General features: G+C 47.0%; 1 protein-coding gene across 1 annotated transcript in view; it reads left to right on the top strand.

The window, feature by feature from the left end:
• The first annotated feature begins 360 nt into the window (after positions 1-360).
• Positions 361-18886, top strand: part of MGAT4B (alpha-1,3-mannosyl-glycoprotein 4-beta-N-acetylglucosaminyltransferase B) — a 50813-nt gene continuing 32287 nt past the window's right edge. The window contains exon 1 of the mRNA XM_053956581.1: positions 361-577. Coding sequence (XP_053812556.1) covers positions 481-577 — 97 coding nt within the window. The 5' untranslated portion in view covers positions 361-480. The remainder of the gene's footprint in view (positions 578-18886) is intronic.

Below are 18886 nucleotides of genomic sequence, written 5' to 3'. Positions count from 1 at the left end.
CTCACACACTCTCATACACTCACTCACTCACACACACTCACACTCACTCTCACACACTCACACTCACTCACTCACTCACTCTCACACACACAGTCTCACACACTCACACACTCACACTCACTCACTCACACTCACACACACTCTCATACACTCACTCACTCACTCACACACTCACACTCACTCCCACTCTCACACACTCACACTCATTCACCCCGCCCCTCTGCAGTCCCGCATTCCCCCGCACGGGGGCGCCCCTCACTCGCTGCCGCCCCGCCCTTCGGCGCCGCCCTCGGCCCCGCCCGGCCCCGCCCCGCCCGCCCGGCGGGCCCGGCGCGGGCGCTGCGTGCGGGCGGTGCGGGCGGTGCGCCCCGCTCCGCTCCCGCTCTCGGCTCCGCGCTCCCCGCTTCGCTCCGCTCCGCCGGGGCCGCCGAGGCCGCGCCGCGCCCGGGACATGCGGCCGCCCCCGCCGGCGAGGAGGCGATGAGGCTCCGCAGCGGCACGGCGCTCACGCTGCTGCTCGGCTGCCTGTGCGCGCTGCTCTCGCTCTCCTGGTACGGCGCCTTCGGCGGGCACAAAGGTAAGAGGGGCTCGGTCGTCTCCGCGGGGGCCCGGCCGCCGCCCCGCCGCCGGGGAGGGGATGCGGGGACTCCGCGAGTCGGGCCCGGCTGGACCCCGGGGGTGCGTTGGGATCCAGACCCGGTGAGCATCCTGCGGGACCTGCGGGATCCTAAGGGCAGGGTCCTGCTGGAGCCCCACGGGTGCGGACTCGGCGGGATTCTGTGCGCCCCTGCTCCCCACGGGACCGTGACCTGTGGAACCCCTGGAGCGACTGCCCGTGCCCGGCTGGGCAGGAGGTATCCCAGCCGGGGGTCTCTGCTCGTTCCCGAGGCACGCTGTGGCCAAGGGTGCCCACGGAGGGCTCTGGGGTGGTGGGCGGGCTGTTGTCCAGGTCGGGGTGCGCTTGGCTTGGCTTTGGTGATGTGCTTCTTTGCACCCCCGTGTTTATGGCCAGAACCTTCATGGGCGATGAGAGCCAGGTGGGTTAAATCTGCGTGAAAGTGTGGTAGTGCCAGCAACTGAGGGGAGCTTCCAGATGCTGGGGGTTCTTTGGGCAAACTGGTGAGGGGAGATCTGAGCATCTCTGCCTTCTCTTGCATGTGTTGCTTGTGGCTCGATGCTGAGTGCAGTAACTTCAGTGGATGTGGGACAGGTGTGACAGCTGTGCCTTCAGCTCACAAATATTGGTGCTGGCTTTGCACTGAGTAGGCAGCTGCAGAGCAGAGGTGCAGGGCCCTGTCCCACCGAGGCTGCAGAGGAATCCTGTGCAGGTGTTACAGAGATGCTTGCTGCTGGTTTTTCCTGACAACACAGTAGTTGCTTTTCTCCACCCCGTCTCTCACTCAAGCAGTGCACTGGACTTATTCTGACCTGGAGGACAATTCTGACAGTCATTTCTGAATTGTGTCTCTGTAGTGTGTATGAATGTGTAACCTCCTACACCTGTGGTAATCGCTCAGCTCTTCCAGTTCCTGCACTTTTAGAGGTCATTAAAGGTGTGTGGTCTGACCAACCAGGCCTTGACTCTCTCCTCCCACTTGCTATATAAGCATCTCTCCCTGCTACAGGTGAGAAGCAGCTTTTGCCGAGCGTAAGCTGTGACTTGATGGATTTGTAATCCTGTGGCACACCATGCACCATCACAAGGTGCAGCTTGCACATAGTGCAAGGCTGGCATCAGGGCTGGGGCAGCTCCTGAGGGAGGTTTTTTGGCTCTGATGGGCAGGATGACATGAATGCACCCAGCCCCTTCGCTGGGAGCAGGCCGGGAGTGCCTGGGATGTGCCATTTTGTCCTGGCAGCTGCAGGTGTCTGACAGGTGGCTGCTTGGAATCCTCTGCCTCATTCATCACTGAAGGCTCTCCTGTTGTGCTGCTAAGGTGGTTTAAATCCCACCAGAGCTGCCTCCTGCAGAGGTTTGTGTGGTGGGCATTTGCAATGCAGGGGTGCTGCTTCTGTATCAGTGGATTGCTCTGCTTCTGCTGGTGATATTTTTAACTGGCCAAAATGTTTGCAATTTGCAGCCCAGGTGTTGTTGTTATGTATTGCTTTCAGTCAGAAGTGCTAGACCACAGTAGCTGTGCAGGGGCAGAGGAATGCTCTGAGAACTGCTCTGTGTTTACCACTGAGTAGTGGCTTTGCTTGCAGCTTCCTCTCATAAATAAAGCAAAAGCAGCGTGCAGTGCTGTGTGGGCCCCGAGCAGCCCCTCCTGCTTCCAGAAGCGGGGTGGCCAACCCCACTAGGCAGTCTGTGCTGTCTGGGCTGTGTTTTCCTTTGACACACTTTTATTTTTTAACAAGCAGCTTTTCCCCGTGGCTCATGCAAGTGCCAGGACAACAACCCCGGGTACCACTGTCCCTGTCCTTCTCGGCAGGACCCTCTCCGGGATGCGCGTTTTCCTCTGGCAGCGGCGGATTGTCCGCTGCACTCGGCGACGGCCACAGCGGGTCAGGGCCAGCACGGCTGTGTCAGCACAGCGGGTTTCCAGCTATTGTGGTCATTTATGTATCAGGCAGTTTTTCAGTACGGAGCTGGAGAAGACCTTGAGAGGTCATTCAGTCCATCTCCTGCCCTCCGCAGGATCGCTGATAACCAACCCCTTCCTGACAGATGTTTGTCGTGTTCGTTCTTAAAAACCTTCCATGACAGGGACTCCTAAGCTCCCCAGACAATCTGTTTGACATTTAGCAGCCCTCATATTAGGCTTTTCTTATGATCTGTACAGAAATTTCTTTTTCTTCGCTTTCAGGATTACTCTTCTTTTTTTCCATCTGTTGAGAACAGGCAGAAAAGTTCCTTCTGACATTCTTTGCAGCAGGCCAGTAGATATTTGGAAGTTGCTCCCATTTCCCTTACTAATGCAGATTAAACCACGCTGGTTCCTTTGATCACTCTTTTTTAGGTCATATATTCTTGGTCTGTAGTTGCTCTTGTTGCTTTCTTCTGGACCATCATCTTTGGTGAGGAGTCATGCTTAACCTGGGATAAAGGGCTGAAGTTGCTGCTGTATTTTTGCTCAGAAGACTAAGTGTTACTTCATACCTTTTACAAACAATGATCCTGTTTATACATCCCACTGTGTGTGCTTTTCACTTTTGCCATAGGTGACTCATGTTTATTTTTTTTATCCCATCAACCCTTCAACTATTCCTCTCCAGATGTTGTCCTCTTTTTCATTCCTTATCTTGTGTTTGCCTGGTTAATTATTCTTACCAAATTGCATTACCTCACGCTTGTCCTTGTTGAACTGTGTCCTTTTTTTTTTTTCCCCTCCAGACTGCATCTTCTAAATTTTCAGGATTGTTTTGAATTCTGATTTTGCCCTCCTGCATGCTTGCAGTCCCTCTCAGCTTGGTGTAGCCATCCAGGGCAGTTAGCCTGTTTTCTCTGCCATCAGCCAATTTGTGGATGAAAACACCAATTGGTGTTGGATCTGGGATGGGTTCCACTGGAAAATGCTTCAGTAGAGCCCCTCCAGTCTGTGCTCAAAGAGCAGTGCCCCATTCACAAGTGGTCTTCCCAGCAGTGGTGGTCCTACCTTCAGGCAGCTCAGGCCAGTCCCTGCATCCCTGGCTATGTTGTGGGGATGTCCCATCTGACACTGTCAGAGATCTCTGAAATCTTTGTTTCTTCTCCCCTTCCTGCAGTCCTGACACCCTGTCACAGAAAGAAGTATGACAAATTTGATGTGATTTGTTCTTGATGAACAGAGGTTATCTCTTGCTGAAGTTCTCCTTGTCTTCTAAGCATTTCAAGTGAAGTTAAGCTGATTATTCTATAAATTCCTGCCTCCTTATTCCCATACCTGTATTTTTCAAAGATAGGCTTTGTGTTTGCCAGTCCTGTAACATCAGTCATCCCCTGTGAGTAACTGGGGACAATTCCCAGTGCTCCTGAGTTGCTGATGTTGTTGAGTTCTGGGGAAGTCTGGCAAAGTGTCTGCTTTGCCTCTAGTGGGGAATAATATGATATTAAAATGTAAGGCATTGCAGAGTCTGCTTGTCTTCCCACTCTGTGTTGGGAGGACAAAACAATTCATTGAAAGAAAAAAAACAGAACAAACCATGTCTAGAGCTGCTTTTCCCAGACCAGCTCAGGGCTTGTTTACCTGCTAATGGTGTTCTGCTGTGCTGTGGTTATTAGTAAAGTTTTGACCTCATGGTCTGCAAAAACAGATGCTGCCTCTTTCCAATTATAAACAGGGTTTGAAATAGTCTGCTGGAGTGGGAAGAGAAGGGCAGCCTCAAATAGCACAGCCACTCACCCAGGCAGCCGGTGTCCAGCATCACGGGCTGTTCGGAGGTGGGCCACGTGCTGCGCTTCATGGTGGTGGGTGTTTTGGCCAAAGTCCGATGTTCTCTCTTTGCTGATTTTACATTTAAATATGGTTTCACTTCCCAAAACCATGAACTGCCATGCAGAAGGCTCTTTTGTAACCTGATGTCAGTTGTTGGACGTGTAGGGCTTAACTGTGGAGGATCAGGCTTCGGGAAGGTGCAGGCAGGTTCGGGTGTTATGTGCCCAATGTGGGGACTCCAGGGGACTCAGGACACACAGATGGGATGAAGGCAAGCAATTTAACCTACCAATTAAATTGTTGTGGTTTTTTTCATTTCCAGTGGTGAAAACTGTTCCGTTCTCATCCATAATGTTTGTTTTTATCTTGACTGACTGACCAGCCATGTGCTGTTTATGCAGCCCTTCTCTTTGCCTTTTGCAGCCTATGCCAGAGCCATAAATGCTGCAGGATATTTAGGGTTTAAGTGTTGGGATTTGATTTTTAATTGGACAGAAAATTTTAAATCTTGTGTTGAACCTTTTAGAAGACTCCCATTGGAAATGCTATGTGTAGAGGTTGCCATGATCCCTCCTCAGTATGGCTGTGTAGCTCAGACCAGGCTCTGTACCCATGTTGCCTGTGCAGGCTTCCCCTGGCAAGTTTTTTCTCTGTCAGCTTTTAATGATTTCTAGTGACTCACTGCCAGCCAGCTCCTGGCATCCATTGTAAAACCCCAGCTGCAGTCAACTCTGTACCTGAAGGTTTGCCTGCAAAGTGGGGTTGCTGTTTGCGTGGTGGATTCACACCCCTAAGATCAGTTGTGACTCTGTGATATTTTGGATGCTCACCTTGTGGGAACTGTTTTTCCTGTGGATGTTGTGGAAGCGCTTCAGAACAGGCGGGCAGAGCTCCTTGAAGGACTCACCACATGCATCCTGGCTGGGTGTCTTGGTGCAGGTCTGAGCACAGGGTTTCTCCCTTGGTTTGTGAGTGTGGTGAGGAGCAGGATGCTGGGTTTGGTGGCTGTGGGGCACTGGCTGCAGCGTGGATGCTGCTCTGGAGCAGCAGGGAGGGCTCTGGAAGGAAATATCACTCACGCAGTGCCGCGCACGGCGGGATGCTCTGCTCGCTGGGGGTGTCCTTTGTAGGAAGCAAACTTTGTCCCAGAGGGATGTTCCTCTGAGTGTGTTTACAAAGTCTTCTTCTATAGTGCATAAAAGCCGTGAACACTAATCCGCTCTGGAAGCAGCAGAGTCAAAGCTTGATATTGTTAAATACGAGCCGTGTCCTGCGGCATGGGGGTTCCCGCTGCTTTTTCATTTCTGTTGCCTGCACCAGCTTGACTTCAGGTTTTTGTAGTTTCTTTAAGGTCTTGGGCACTGCCTGCAGCGAAATGGATACAAGTGAAAGCCCTGGTTTGAGCTGGGATTGCTTCACGGCAACCCTTGCAAACGTTTCCCAGTAGGAGAGATGCCAGCAGGAGACCCAGCAAGTGCTTTTGAGGGCTGAGGAGGTGCAGGCAAGGATCTGGCTAGGGAACCATGAAGTTTGGAAATCTGTCATTAAAATGCATGGTGAATAAAAAGATGTGCAGGAGCATTTCTGAGAGACTTTACGTGGCCTGGGTGGTGCTCAGCAGACGCTGTGTGAAATTGGTGGCTGGAATGCAGCAGCATTTGCTAAATTACCTCTCCTGTGACTTGAACAAATTCATTCCAAGAGTGAGGGGCACTGTATAATCTGTTGAAATGCATTTATTAAAATAAGTTGTTCAATGTCTGGAGTCACCTGTGTATCTGTTTTGAGTTATTTGCAGTTTTTTAAAGGCCTTTAAATGGGCCTCTTGACCTGTATTGTGTGTGCAGTTGCTGTGTCCCATTGCTGCTCCCACACTAAGCGCTGTGGTTGTGTGATGGAGTTGAAGTTACAAGGGCTCTCTCCTAACCTGTGTTCTTCAGCATAGACTTGGATTCCTGTCCTTGCTGTGCTGTGTCCCTTCCAGTCTTGGAATCAACTGCCTGGTTTCATGCTTCAGTTCCCATCTGCTCTCTGGGGACAGTGGCATCTCTTGTCACAGGGGTTTGGAGGACACTGCCATGCTTCTGTTACAGCAAAGTCTGTGTCAGCACATAGGAGAGGAGGAATCAGAGGAGGTTAACACACACCACCCCAGTTACATCAAGTACTTCTCTTGGTTTACTTCTGTTGCAGAACAAAACTCATTTGTGATTCCCTTTGATTCATCTAAAACAAATCATTGATTTGTGCTTATATCCTGAATGTTCATTGATTATTCACTTAGTGTTAAATGTAAAACACATCTGTAGCTGGCTAGTTTAAGTGAAGCTGCCAGTCATCTCCAGAAAGCCTTGAAGAAACTAAGTGCTGGAAAAATTGCTTTAGCAAGGTTACTGCAGGTAGGCTTGGATTATCCATGGTTCTCCCTGTTCACAAAATCCAAACCAGTCACCAAAGGACCAATTTTTCTGTTTGTGGTATAAAGAAACACAAACAAATATCCCTACTGTGGTGCCTGGCTCACCACAGGCATCCACAGCCACCAGGACTTTGAAGGAAGCCTTTGAGGCTGAGCCACCTGCCTAAAAATACTTGGAGATGGCGCTTAATGTTCTAGGTGAAGATTTTCCATATCATTATTGTGCCAATTCTAATGATCAAGTTTTCTTTTTCATGAGACAGAGATCAAGAGGTTGGGAGATTGGGTGGCAGAATTCACTGAGCAAATTAAAGGATTGGGGAAAGTATTAAAATAGTCAAAGAGCTTCAGGGGAGGTAGGCAGGTTAGCATTGTTAGGAGGAGAGGCTTTTCAGGGAGGGCTGATCAAGTATCTGCTTAGCAGCTTCCTGATACAGGCAGAGGATTGTTGTCTTTGATGGAGGGAAAAAAAAATTCTGCCTTTTCCATTTGAATTGCAGCATAGGGGGCTTTTTATTCAGCACTGCCCTTCTTAGGTTTATTTTCAAGCTTATGTCAGGCTTCCCTTGCAAAGCAGGAAAGTCTGGGAGTGGCAGATTCCTGTATTAAAGAATCTCTTTCTGCATTAATTGTGTCACAGGCCAATTCTCCTTCTGTTTTTGTCCGGGTGTCAAGTCACATTTGAGTCTCCAGGATCAGTGCATTAGCATGGATGCATCTCTGATGCACAGAGACAGCTCTGTAACTCTGTCTTCTCTCCTGCCTGCCCCTGCCTTGCCAGTATTTAAATATACCATCCCTCCTGTTACATACAGGATAAATGCTTACCTAAAGGTTAATCTGTATTTTGAAGTGACTAGACATGCACACGAAAATGTCTTTGATGTAAGATATTTTAATTTCTGCTTAGATTAAAGTGGACAGCAGCAGTGTTAAAATGTAAATCATTAGGCTTTAAAGAAGCTTCTGGGCAAAAATTCATCTCCACCTGTCTTTTATGTTCATGATGAGTTTTGTTGCTTTGTCCATTTGCTATAATCATCACTCTGGTGGTTTAGGAGTTGTTGGTAGTGGGATGGATGCTGAACTGTGGGAAGAGCAAGGTATTGGCTTATGTCAGTGCTGCTGCCTGGCCCATACCTGTTCATCAATGAGTTTTTAGACCATCCTGATCACATTTTCAAGTCTGCCTTAGAGCACTTAGGTTTTTCTTCTCTTGCTGTGATGCCAAGAGCTTTCTGGAAGTTTCAGCCTGGAGACCCTTTTTTGTCACTTACTGCTTGTATTTATGTGGCAGTAAGTCCTCTGTGTATTGTCAGTGTTCTAAGGAATGTCATGGCTTAGGGAGGAGGCCTGTGGTACCAAAAGGCTGTGTAGCCTTCAGAAACTCTTGTAAATAATCACAGAAATGCTTCCAGTCCTGAGAAATTAACTCCTTGAAGATCTCTATATATTTTGTATAGTGAAAACATGAAAGTGTGGTAGTGAGGCCAGCCCTGCCTGTACCAAGAACTTCATACAGAAGCTGGAGATTTCTGAGGGAGAACGAAATATTTTTATTCCTCCTCAAAAGACAGATAGTCAGGGGAGCAGAGCTGCTGTGCAGTGTCCCCAAGGTGTGTCCCTACGTGAAAAACAACAGCAGTGTTTGTCTGCATCCTTTGATGGGTGAATGGATGGATCTGGTGGTGGTTGAGCGCTCTCATACTCAACCACAGACAAGTACCTGTCAGATGAATTATTCAGTTAATGCTGGCAGAAGTGTTGGGGTGGTCTCCCCCCACTCTGCTCTGTGCCCAGACTGTGATCTTTTACTTTTATTTGATCTCGCCTTTCATGTTTTAACTATTCCTTTTTCGTGCCATCTCTCATTGCGCTCTCTGGAGCTGGCTTTGATATCTTTTCTCTTTGTCTTCTATTTCCCTCAGTTTCCTCCCTTTCTTCTTCCTTTGATATTGTAGAAAATGACCAGGATGGAGATCTTCCCGTGTCTTCCCTCTCTTAATCTTGACCAGTTCAAGTTACCCCTTTTGAAGAACTTTACCAGATGCTTACCTAATAGCGTGGCTTCGTTAACAGCAAGCAATGATTTTGGGTAGAAGCTGGTTTAGACTGCCTGGGAGGAAGATGGTGCTGATCCTTGTACTGAGTTTCAGGGGTTTTTCTGAGTCTCTCTGGGTCCCTGGAGTGGTGGTGAGGCCAGGCACAGCCCCCAGGACAAACCATCCTGACCCCAGAGTGAGGATATGCCGTGGGGATGTTTCCACAGGATGTTTTCACATGTGGGGTGGCTGGTGCTGATGGGCAGCAGGAGCTCATCCTGCACTTCAAATACAGAGCTTCAACTAAATTGAAGGAAAAGCGAAAGCTGTGTCTAAAAGGAGATTATTTTGCTAACTTTGAGGAGCGAGAAGTATTTAGGAGAAAAACTGGAAATGCAAATTCTGGCTGAGCACAAGCTTTGTCATTTGATGGCTGAAATCCTCCACTTTGTCATGCCAGTGAATCCACATGAAACATGTATTTTCCACGAGCTAAAGAGATGACCTGGGTGGGGGAGGTAAGTAGTCAGAGTGGTGGATGAGCATAATTAGGACATGGATTGTGGGTTGGCTCTTTATAGATCAGTTTGTGTTTCGTTAATGTCTGGTTCCACCCTGTCTGTCTGTTTTATTGGATTAATTTATTAGTTTCTGAAAGTGTCTCTCCAGTGAGCTAAAATATCTATTTACTGTAAGTATTTGGTTACCATGAAAAAGTATATTTGGCATGTGTTTGGCAAATATTAAGTACTTTCTTCTGTTTCTTTTGCAATTGAATCTTCTATTTATCTTGGGTATTGATTGCTGAAGGCCTTGGAAATTATTTGCTGATCTTGAAAACAATTATTTTAGAGGCTCAAATTACTTTTGTAATATTAATCATTACCTTGATGTGTTTGCTTTAAAGGATGGGGTCCCTCTGACAGCTCCAGGGTGGACATTTACTGTCTGAAATGATGCCACCATCTTAAAATAACAAAATCATTACTGGTGTTTTGTTCCCAAAACTAAGCAGATACTTGCAGAAATGCAAACCTGGCAGTTGCAGTCAGCTCATGAATTCGCTGTTCCTCTTGATGGGAGGAGTGGCCGGATTCTGAAGACAAAAATCTGACTGTAGTCAGTTTCCAAATGAATTTCATGGTGTGTTGGTCCCAGCTCTGGTGCAGGGCTGGTGGGGCGAGGGGAGGCCCCACTCTGGTGGCAGTGGAGCTCTGCTGGGGGGGAGAGAAGCCACATTCCAAAGGGTCTCACACTTGCAAGTGAATGTGGTGCCATACAGAGGCACATCTTGCTTTGGGGGAAGGTGAGAAATTGAAAAGTCTCTGCTGGGAGCTGAGTAACTGGCACCTGCTATTACTGTGTCCCTCCTCCTCCTTTTAATAACTTGTTTATAGAAATACCTCTCCTACAGATCTCATTACAAAGCCATAAAGCACGATTCTTTAAAAAATACATGTGTTCCTGTTCATGTCAGGTCTGAATACCTACCCCCTTCACGTTCCTTAAGGAGAAGGGATGGTTTTTGTGGTATCCAGGCATCTTTCCTTGCTGCTGGTCAAAGTCATGGCTGCCCACGAGGAGAGGAGCTGTGTCCTTGCCATACCTGGATGGAGATGTAATTCTTCCATTAATAAAAAGCCTGGCAGGCAGTTAGAGTGGCTGGGAGGGGAATTTTGTCTTCTTGTTATTTTAGGCCTTGAAGCAAGGGGTTGTGTTGACTGTTTGAGTGACGTTGGCCTGATCTCCAGCAGAGCTTGAACAGTGACACAGATTGCTAGAGAGCACGAGAGGCGACGTTTGGCATACGCCCCTGGGATCTCTAGTGCACTGAATCCCACTTCCTGCTCATGCATCAAGTGATATGTTTAATTGGTTTTAACAGTTTCATCCTTGTTCTTTTATTAGTGGATCGTGGTGCAAAAGGAAGCTGGGAGCGTTTTTGGATCCTGTCCTGGGTAATTTGATGATTAAGTCTCGCTGAGCTTCATCTCTCTGCAGGTGCAGTGATCCATCTTCTGCAGGGGATGCAACGGGAAGAATGTCTCCTCCTCCTCCTCCCAAACACATATGTGGGGAAGGAAGAGGAAGAGAGGGCAAAATCATGTCCATGACAATTATTTTTTGTCACCTTATAGAACAAGAATGATAAGGGGAGCCTCAGAAAAGAGGGCATTCCAGCAAGCCCTGGCAGGGATGTAATCTCTTTTCTTCATACCGAAGTATAAAGATAATTCCAATTGGGTTTGAAACAGCGGATGGCAAATAATTCTTGAGCAATCCGCTTATGGTGTTCCAGGATGCGAATGAAAACCACTAATGGGATAAAGAAGGATCTAGATAATTATCTTGACTGCATTAAATCCCATCCTTTCAGGAGAATACTCTTGTGTGGACACTGATTTCATGTGTATCAAATGCTAAAGCTGACTAGACATTTTCAGAAGCTGGTTGATTCCAACACAGCCATCCTCTCTTGGTGATCATCTATCTTTTATCTACCTGGTTGGTCATAATTAATCTGATTTCTGGTCTCTGCTACCCTGTTTCCTTTTTTCCCCCTCCCCGCAGCAGGTTAAAGCTGTGACACACATTCTCTCCAGGGCAGATTTGAAACCTCCTTCATCTTTTTCTCCTTTAATTTGGTCTACTGTTTTGAGAGACTTCCTAGGGTTTTTTTTTCCCTGTTTTACAGATGTTAGTGCTGTTGTTTTAAGTCAGACAGGAGAGCTGCATGTAACATTTAGGTGTGCAAGATATTTTTTTAATTGATCCATTTTTCCTCCCCCCCGTCAAGATCTCTGCCTTGCAGTGTGGGGGACGGCACTGTGCTACAAAACAAATCCAGTTGTACAGTCAGCTAATGAGGCTCTTGTGGTAGGCTCTTTGTGTTTGAATCTAATGGACACCCCATGGATGGAATGGAGGATGGCAGAAAGAGAAAAGAACAGTTTTGTAGTGACTGAGACCGTGACATTTAGATGGGGTTGGCTCAGTTAACCGTGTTCAAAGCTTTGCGTTACAGAAACTGTACTCTGAGACCCCATGGTCAGAGGAAAGGGTGCCACAAACGCATCTCTAATAATGTGGGTGACAGAAAAGCACCTCTAGGAAGTGGCTGATTCTTCATTATCTCCCAGCAGCTCAGGCCAGTGCATTTTCCAGCTGTCAGAGAGCCATTTCTCTGCAGCCTCACATCAAGTGTTCCCCAAGTGAACTGAGGCATGTCTGAGCTGGCTGCAGCATCTTTTGGTGAGCCAGGCTGTGTCCCACAATGGGAGCAATCTGCAGACTCTCAGCTGAAGACGGCTGCCCATGAGCTGTCTTCCAGCTGGAAGAGGAGGATTGGCAGTTGGCACCATTCCTTTGCACTCCAGAGGACAGATGCTGTTCATGGCTCTTTTGTCAGGGAAAGAGTCCCATCATTCATTTGGAGAGTGCCCAAATGCAGCTTCTCAGTAGCAGACCCTCTGAAACCACAAGGTTCCCATATTTACTTGTTGGCATGGCAGCCTTGTTAAGGCTCATTTGTCTTTAGAAATACAGAAGGGCTTCCTTGTTCTTAGTGAGAAGTCAAAGAAGAAATTCTGTCCTGTCCAAGGTGGACTTGGGTTTCCAATCTCCCTCATGTAGCAGAGAGAGTTTACAAGGGCCAGTTCTGTCCTGAAATCCAGGGGGGTGGTGTGTCTCTTTGCTGTGAACACCACACATTGCTCTTGATGTTCACACCACCGTGAGCTGTCACTTGCCTGTCCCAGCTGGAGGATATCCTTAGAGGCACGCGAAGCACAGCCCTTCCATACCAGGCCTGGATTTGGGACAGGTAGGCTGCACAAGTTTGATGTGCAGCTGGGCACACCCCAGTAAGGCACTTGCCAAGCAGGGCTGTGTGTAGAGAAAAGGATACCTGGGATCCTTGCAGCCTCTGGAAGATTCTTTAGGAAACGAGTCACGTTTTAAAAATGTGGTCATTTTTGGTTTTGGTGACATGCTTCTTGAACAGCAGCTCTTAAATTTAAATGCACACACAGAAGATTCAGTATTGAGGTTTCTTCACCTGCTGATCACAGTTGTGTGTCCTGTGGCTCTAGGAGCAGGACTGAACAGTGATGCCTGGTACAGGCTTTTGCCTAAAAATACTGACATTCTGCAAGAGGACTCTGGCAAGGTCCAACAGCTGATTCCTTAAAATCAATTGATTGCTGTTTAAAATAAGATATCCATCCTACACACTCGTGACTTCCACAGAGATCTTGATGAGCATTTTCACCTGGGTCTTGGTATCACTGCACACCCTTCAGATGAACCACTTATTAAGAAATCTCATTACTTGCTCTGTTAAAGATGTCTGGTTAGCTGAGTTGCTAATTGAAGTGTCCTTTCTTCAACCCAGTGTTGTGATGGAGCTTTTCCTGGGGCTGTTATGCCAAGTGTTACCTCCACAGAGCATTATAAATGATCTCCTGCCATCTCCTGCTTGGGTGAGCGCTACCCAGAGAGAAACTGTGTTTTTTTTCTGGGTGTCTGCACAGCTCTCAAGTGACTTGCACGACACACACACACAGAAAGGCAGATATTTCATGTCTCTTTGGAAATCTGTCAAGACAGTGGCAGGTCACTTAGCCTGGGTCGTGCTGTCTGTTCATAATTTCTAAAATGCAGGTCAAGGAATATTGCTGTAATAATAAAAGGTCAGGCAAAATTACAGCCTTTAACCCTTTGTAGCAGCTGTGGTCATCAAAGGAGGTGTTTTCCTCCTGGGATTGGAACTTTCAGCATTTTTCTGTTGTCCAGAAAAATGGTTAGTTGTTCTGCAAGCCTGTAAACCAAAGGTGGCAATTTCTGCAGGTACCCCTGACGGTGACCTGATGGTGCTCAGAGGCCCCAGCTGAGACCAGAATCCTCTCTAGTGTGCTCTGAATGTCCTGGGTGCTCTGGGAACCCTCTCAGAGAGCTTCACCATGAAAGGCTGGACCAGGAGGAGTGGGTCCCTGTGGGTGAGGTGATTGTCAGTGGCAGAATTTGACATCCTCATTGACTCATCAGCATTGTTTGGTTACCAAGGTCACTGCAGTGCTGGGATGTATGTGGGGATCATTTACATCAGACTTCAGGATTTCATGGAGAGGAGGAAAGGGAAGATGTTGACAAGAGAGCTTGTAGGTGGGTAGAATTCAGATCATTGCCAGCCAGTGCAGAAAAGGTCAAGAAATTTTTTAGTCTGCTGGTGTGTGGCGTAGCACACCGACAAGGTGTGGATTTTATACATGCACTGATGTTTAGTTTGGCTTCCAGGAGAAGTCCTTATCTCTTCTCCTGCTGCCAGCTTCTTTGGAGTTGCCCTCCTTCCCTCTGCTCTGCCTACATTTCTTGCTGTGATTTCAATTATTTATACCATTTCTTTTCCCCTTAAACTGCTCCACTGCCTGTGCACTGTGGAAGCAGCTGTCGCTTCCCAAGCCTGTTCCGCTGATGTGTGAAGAGCCGATCCCTGTGCACACAACTCGTTAAGAGCATTTCAGGGCTCTTCAGTGCGGGCAACTATGTGGATGTAAAACTGCAATTGGATCTTACCTTACAGAAGATTTTAAGTGCTGCTGGTGAAGTAATGATCTACTTATTGATGTCGAATAGCAGGAGGGAGCTGCTCAGGGTAACAAGGGGAGAGGAGGAAGAGTTTGCAGAGGAATTTGTCCCCTTCTGATGGAAATTAAGCAGCTTAAAACTAGAGGTTATTCTTCTCTGGGTTCCACCAGTGTGCATTCAGCAGAACCTCATTAAAATAATTTAATTTCTTTTTGACATAGGCTGATGTCACAGAGGTGACAGGGAGGTGCAGCCTCACCTGGCTGGTCTGGACCAGCTCAGGCTGAGAGAGGCAATTCAATTTAGTCCTACCTCATTTTTACTCTGCAGCATTAAGCTTGGAGAACGAGCAGAAAATGTTTAAATCCCTTTCTTCATTGCTGCCATGTTCAAACTGAATTAAATCTCATCCAAAGCCAGCTTGTGCTGTAGGAAACATCTGCCATGGTCCAAATTATGTTTTGAGGTCAGAATTAAAATGTATGTAACTGTTGAGCAGTGAGTAATGAATACTCAAATCCCTCTCTTTGCCAACAGTTGTTTTGCAAGATGTGATTTGTACACATCCTTTGTACCTATGCAGGTACATGAATGAGTTATTAGAATAGCAACCAGTGCAACGTGTCACAGGAAAGTATGGTTATAAGGTGAAGTGGCTTGCTAGAAATTTAAATAATTTTTTTATTTCAAGCTTGCGTTTATTTATTTGACTTCTACAAACATAGCTTCTGGAGGGTAACTGATGTGACAATGCAATTGTATTCACAGCACGTGTGTGTCAGGGGCAATATTTATGTGCAATGGCTGCTCCATGAAATATCTGTTCTGTCCTCTTGGCTCCTCCATCCAATAAGTAGATGTGAACTCTCAGGGAAAGTACAATTTTGAGAGCTGTTCTAGATATAGTCCTTAAGGAATTTTTTGATTGTGTAACTGAAAGGAATTTTGAAAAGATGGAACAAGTCTCAAGTAGAGAATGGCCAGGGAGAGGCTGGTGCCCTACTGTATTTGATGGGCTTTCAAGTCTGCTGATGAAGAAAACCTAAAGCTCCCACTTCACAGCATGTCTGAGGACTGAGGCTCTTGGGGTGTGTTTGAGTGCTTGGACTTCCTTCTGGCTTCCTTTGGGTAGAGACCATTCAAGTTTGAAAAAATTGCTCAAGTCCCTTAAATTGTGTCCTGTCTTTCAGTGGGAATTGCAGAGATAATTGCAAACTGAGGAGAGACTGACAAAAATGAATGAGGCAGAAGTTTGGGCGGGTGTGCTAAAGTCATACTTGTGGTGCACAGTGCCCAGCGTTGGTACCGTGTGTGACTGAGAGGTTGCCTACATGGCACTGCCAGATTCCTGGTGGATGAATGGATGCCTCTGTTCAGAGTGAGGGCTCCTGAGGCCCCACAGCAGTAGGGTGAGGGTGGAGTAGGTGAGAGTAGGAGTCATCTGACTCCTAGACAGGGGAGTGCATTGATGAAAAGCAAAGCCCTCTACAAGGCTGGCTGGGTGTCACTCAGCCTGTTTCATAGGTGGGCAGTCAGGGCACAGGAGAGGTTCCCAACCTGCCAGGTGCACAAATCCCTTTGGAACCTCCCTCTGAGCATCCTTCCTGCAGCCCCTCAAACACAAAAGCCATGTCTACAGAAGGATGGGTTTGCATTTCTCTTGCTACTGGAGGAATGGCATTTATTGGGTTTTTCCATGAGATCTACCCTTGTTCTGGGCTGGGAAGTCTGTGGGACTCGGGGCAGGAACCTCGAGGTGTGCCAGGAGGACAGAGAGAGCATCCTCTCTGCAGCATCTCACCCTGCTCAGCCCTATGTTCTTCAGCAAGGCTCCAATGCAAGACAAAATACACGTGTGGGGAGGCAGCTGGTGCCAAAGCTGCTCGAGGAGAGCAGCAGTTGGCCATTAGCGTGCTCAGAGCTTGGGTGGATTGATTGTGCTGCCGTGGAAACCCAGGGCCAGGGGACAGGGGTGGAAGGTCACACCACAGGCTGCTGTCAGAGCAGGAGAATGAAGGAGAATTTTATGTTTTGTGGCGCCTCTTTTCCTACTTTGGAAAAAGCTTTTATTTCATGTGTCTGTGCAAATGCTTTATAACCCAAGTGCTGTGAGTGCTTTGAGTAATTGCTGAAAAATTAGTGGTGAATTTTGACCATATACAGACAGTGCCTTCAAGTTCTGAGGATTCTTCTCTCAGATTATGATGCATTTTTTTACTGCATTTAAATGAGTTATTTGATATAAATTCCGAGTGCTGGTAGGCTTACAATAACTGGGGGGGGGGGGGGGGTAAGCTTGTTTTTTCTAAGGGGCTAAAACAATGTCCTTCTTCCCAACAGCTTTCAAAATCTTAGTCTCACTTCAGCCCAGTTAGGCCATGGTATGGAAACCCCAGAGGTTATCTAAAGTCCTCTGGGTATTTTGAAGGCAGACAGGAGCGCAGAAAAGAGATCTCTTGGTAGTTCTGTCAGGTGTGGGTAAATCTGTACAGAAAGTGTTTTCTTCATAGCCCAAGCCACAGGAAGTTGTTTAATCAAAGCTTTTGGTTGAGTACAGGATGCCCAGATGTACAGATGTTGGGTCCCCCCGGGGGTGGGGTGTGTTGGGGTGGCTGTAGCCAGCAACATTCTCTGTGCCTGGTCAGCAGCTCAGCCCATCCCCTGTAAAGTCCTGCCAAGACAGAAAATAAACAAGACCAAGTTTTTTGTGCTTTCTCACACTTCTAGCAAGAGTTAGAAGTAATCACAGAAAGAAAATATTCGGAGGGAGGGGGGGTGGAAAAGTGGGCACCATTAATGGGCCTATCCATTTCAGTATTCCTACCTATGGCCAGAGCCTCATTTTCTAATTTTTGTTGCTCTGGCTGCTTTGTTTTTCCTTCATTGCAATCAAGATAATGCAGTACAATAGTGCACTAAGAATTCCAGCTATTCAATTACCTTTCAGAAGTTGACTTAATTGGCTCTTTAAGTGATAGCTCTCTATTGTGTGCAATCAGCACCACTCAAGGAGGGAGCAGGAAGAGTAGAAGGACTTTTTTTTCTAATCAATAAACAGAGGCCTTTGAAATAATGCTGCTTGCAATTTGTATCACTGGTTAAATTACAATGAAGATGATCATCTGCACCTTCCTGGAGGAGCACAGCTCTAGCAGAGTAATAAAGCTTTGCTATCCACAAACATGGACTATTTTACTCTGTGTTTTAAAGTTAATCCAGTATTTTTCCCTTGAACTTTTATTTCCCCCCCAAGTATTAAAGAAAACCAAAACCAAGCTGCTGCAGGGCCTGGCACAGATGGTTTAGGAAAGTCTAATATGGAATGACTAATCACTTGGTTGGCACCTCATAAAGTATGCAAATGAATGTGATACCTGATGATGAATAATTCAAAGTTGAGATGCAAGGCAGGGGGAGATTATAGAAGGAATAAATATATGTAAACTGACCTTAAGAAAAATAAGCAATCTCAAAAGCTTAAGCTCATCTTCCAAGCTAGTCCATAGAAACAGCTGCTTCTTGGTGCAGCTTTGCTTCCAGTGCTTGAATCCAGGGGATTTTAGGCCAGCAGGATTTCCAGTCTGTAGTCACAGTTTGGCCAAAACTACAAATCTAAGGAGCTGCCCCCCTTGCACAGCTCTGTTGCACTTCAGGTCATCACTGATCCTGGTTTAGGCAGCAGGAAAGCTTTGCCAAGCAGACGAGATTTCTTTTAAATATATGGGTTTTGGTTTATTTTTTCCTAGTTATTGGCTTAAAAGTGATTGTCTGCTTCATAGTTTAATTAAAGCTAAAATTACTAGTCATAATGAACTATTTAGTCATAATTAAAAATATTTTGAATCCAGAAGGGTCTTCTTGAGATTGCAAGAGGCACAAGACTGGAAGTCACGCTCAGACTCCTGGTGCTACCACTGCCTGGGGTAATTCCAGCTTCCATCCCCTCCCATGGGAGTAGGTGAACACTGCAGATGCAGACCTGTATGGAACCACAGGTTGTAATGATTAAGCATCCAGCACACTCCTGGGTAGTGCCTCTCTGCCTTCCATTTTCAACACCTTCTGTAGGGAACTTCATTTGCTTTGTGGGAGAAGCCATAGGATGTTCTTTGCAGGGATTGGTTCGCTCAGACCAAGCTGGGATTTAATTGATTAAAGATGCTTCTTCCTTTGCTCCCTGCCCCATCCTGGTAAGAGATGGATAATCACTCTTCAGTGGAATATTCTTGCAGCGAGAGGGAAGGTGGTGTTGATTCAGAGTTACAACCCTGCACTGAAGAGCAGCTTTAAGATCATTTCACATGTCATCTTTGTAGGAGTTTTCACTAAACTGTGGCGGTAGCTTGATATTGCCCTTCTATCAGCCAGAAATAGCCAGGATGCTAGAGTGTCCTGCTCCAGCTCAGCATTTGGCAGCGTTCCTGAACTTGCCAGCAGCCTTCTCCTGGCAGCCGCTGGCCGGTGTCAGGCGCCTTCGTGCCCAG

Source organism: Vidua chalybeata, chromosome 15 (genome assembly GCF_026979565.1).
Source record: "Vidua chalybeata isolate OUT-0048 chromosome 15, bVidCha1 merged haplotype, whole genome shotgun sequence".
Classification (NCBI taxonomy): Eukaryota; Metazoa; Chordata; class Aves; order Passeriformes; family Viduidae; genus Vidua; species Vidua chalybeata.
The sequence above is the reverse complement of the archived record's forward strand: the minus strand, read 5'-3'. Positions and strand labels throughout refer to the sequence as shown.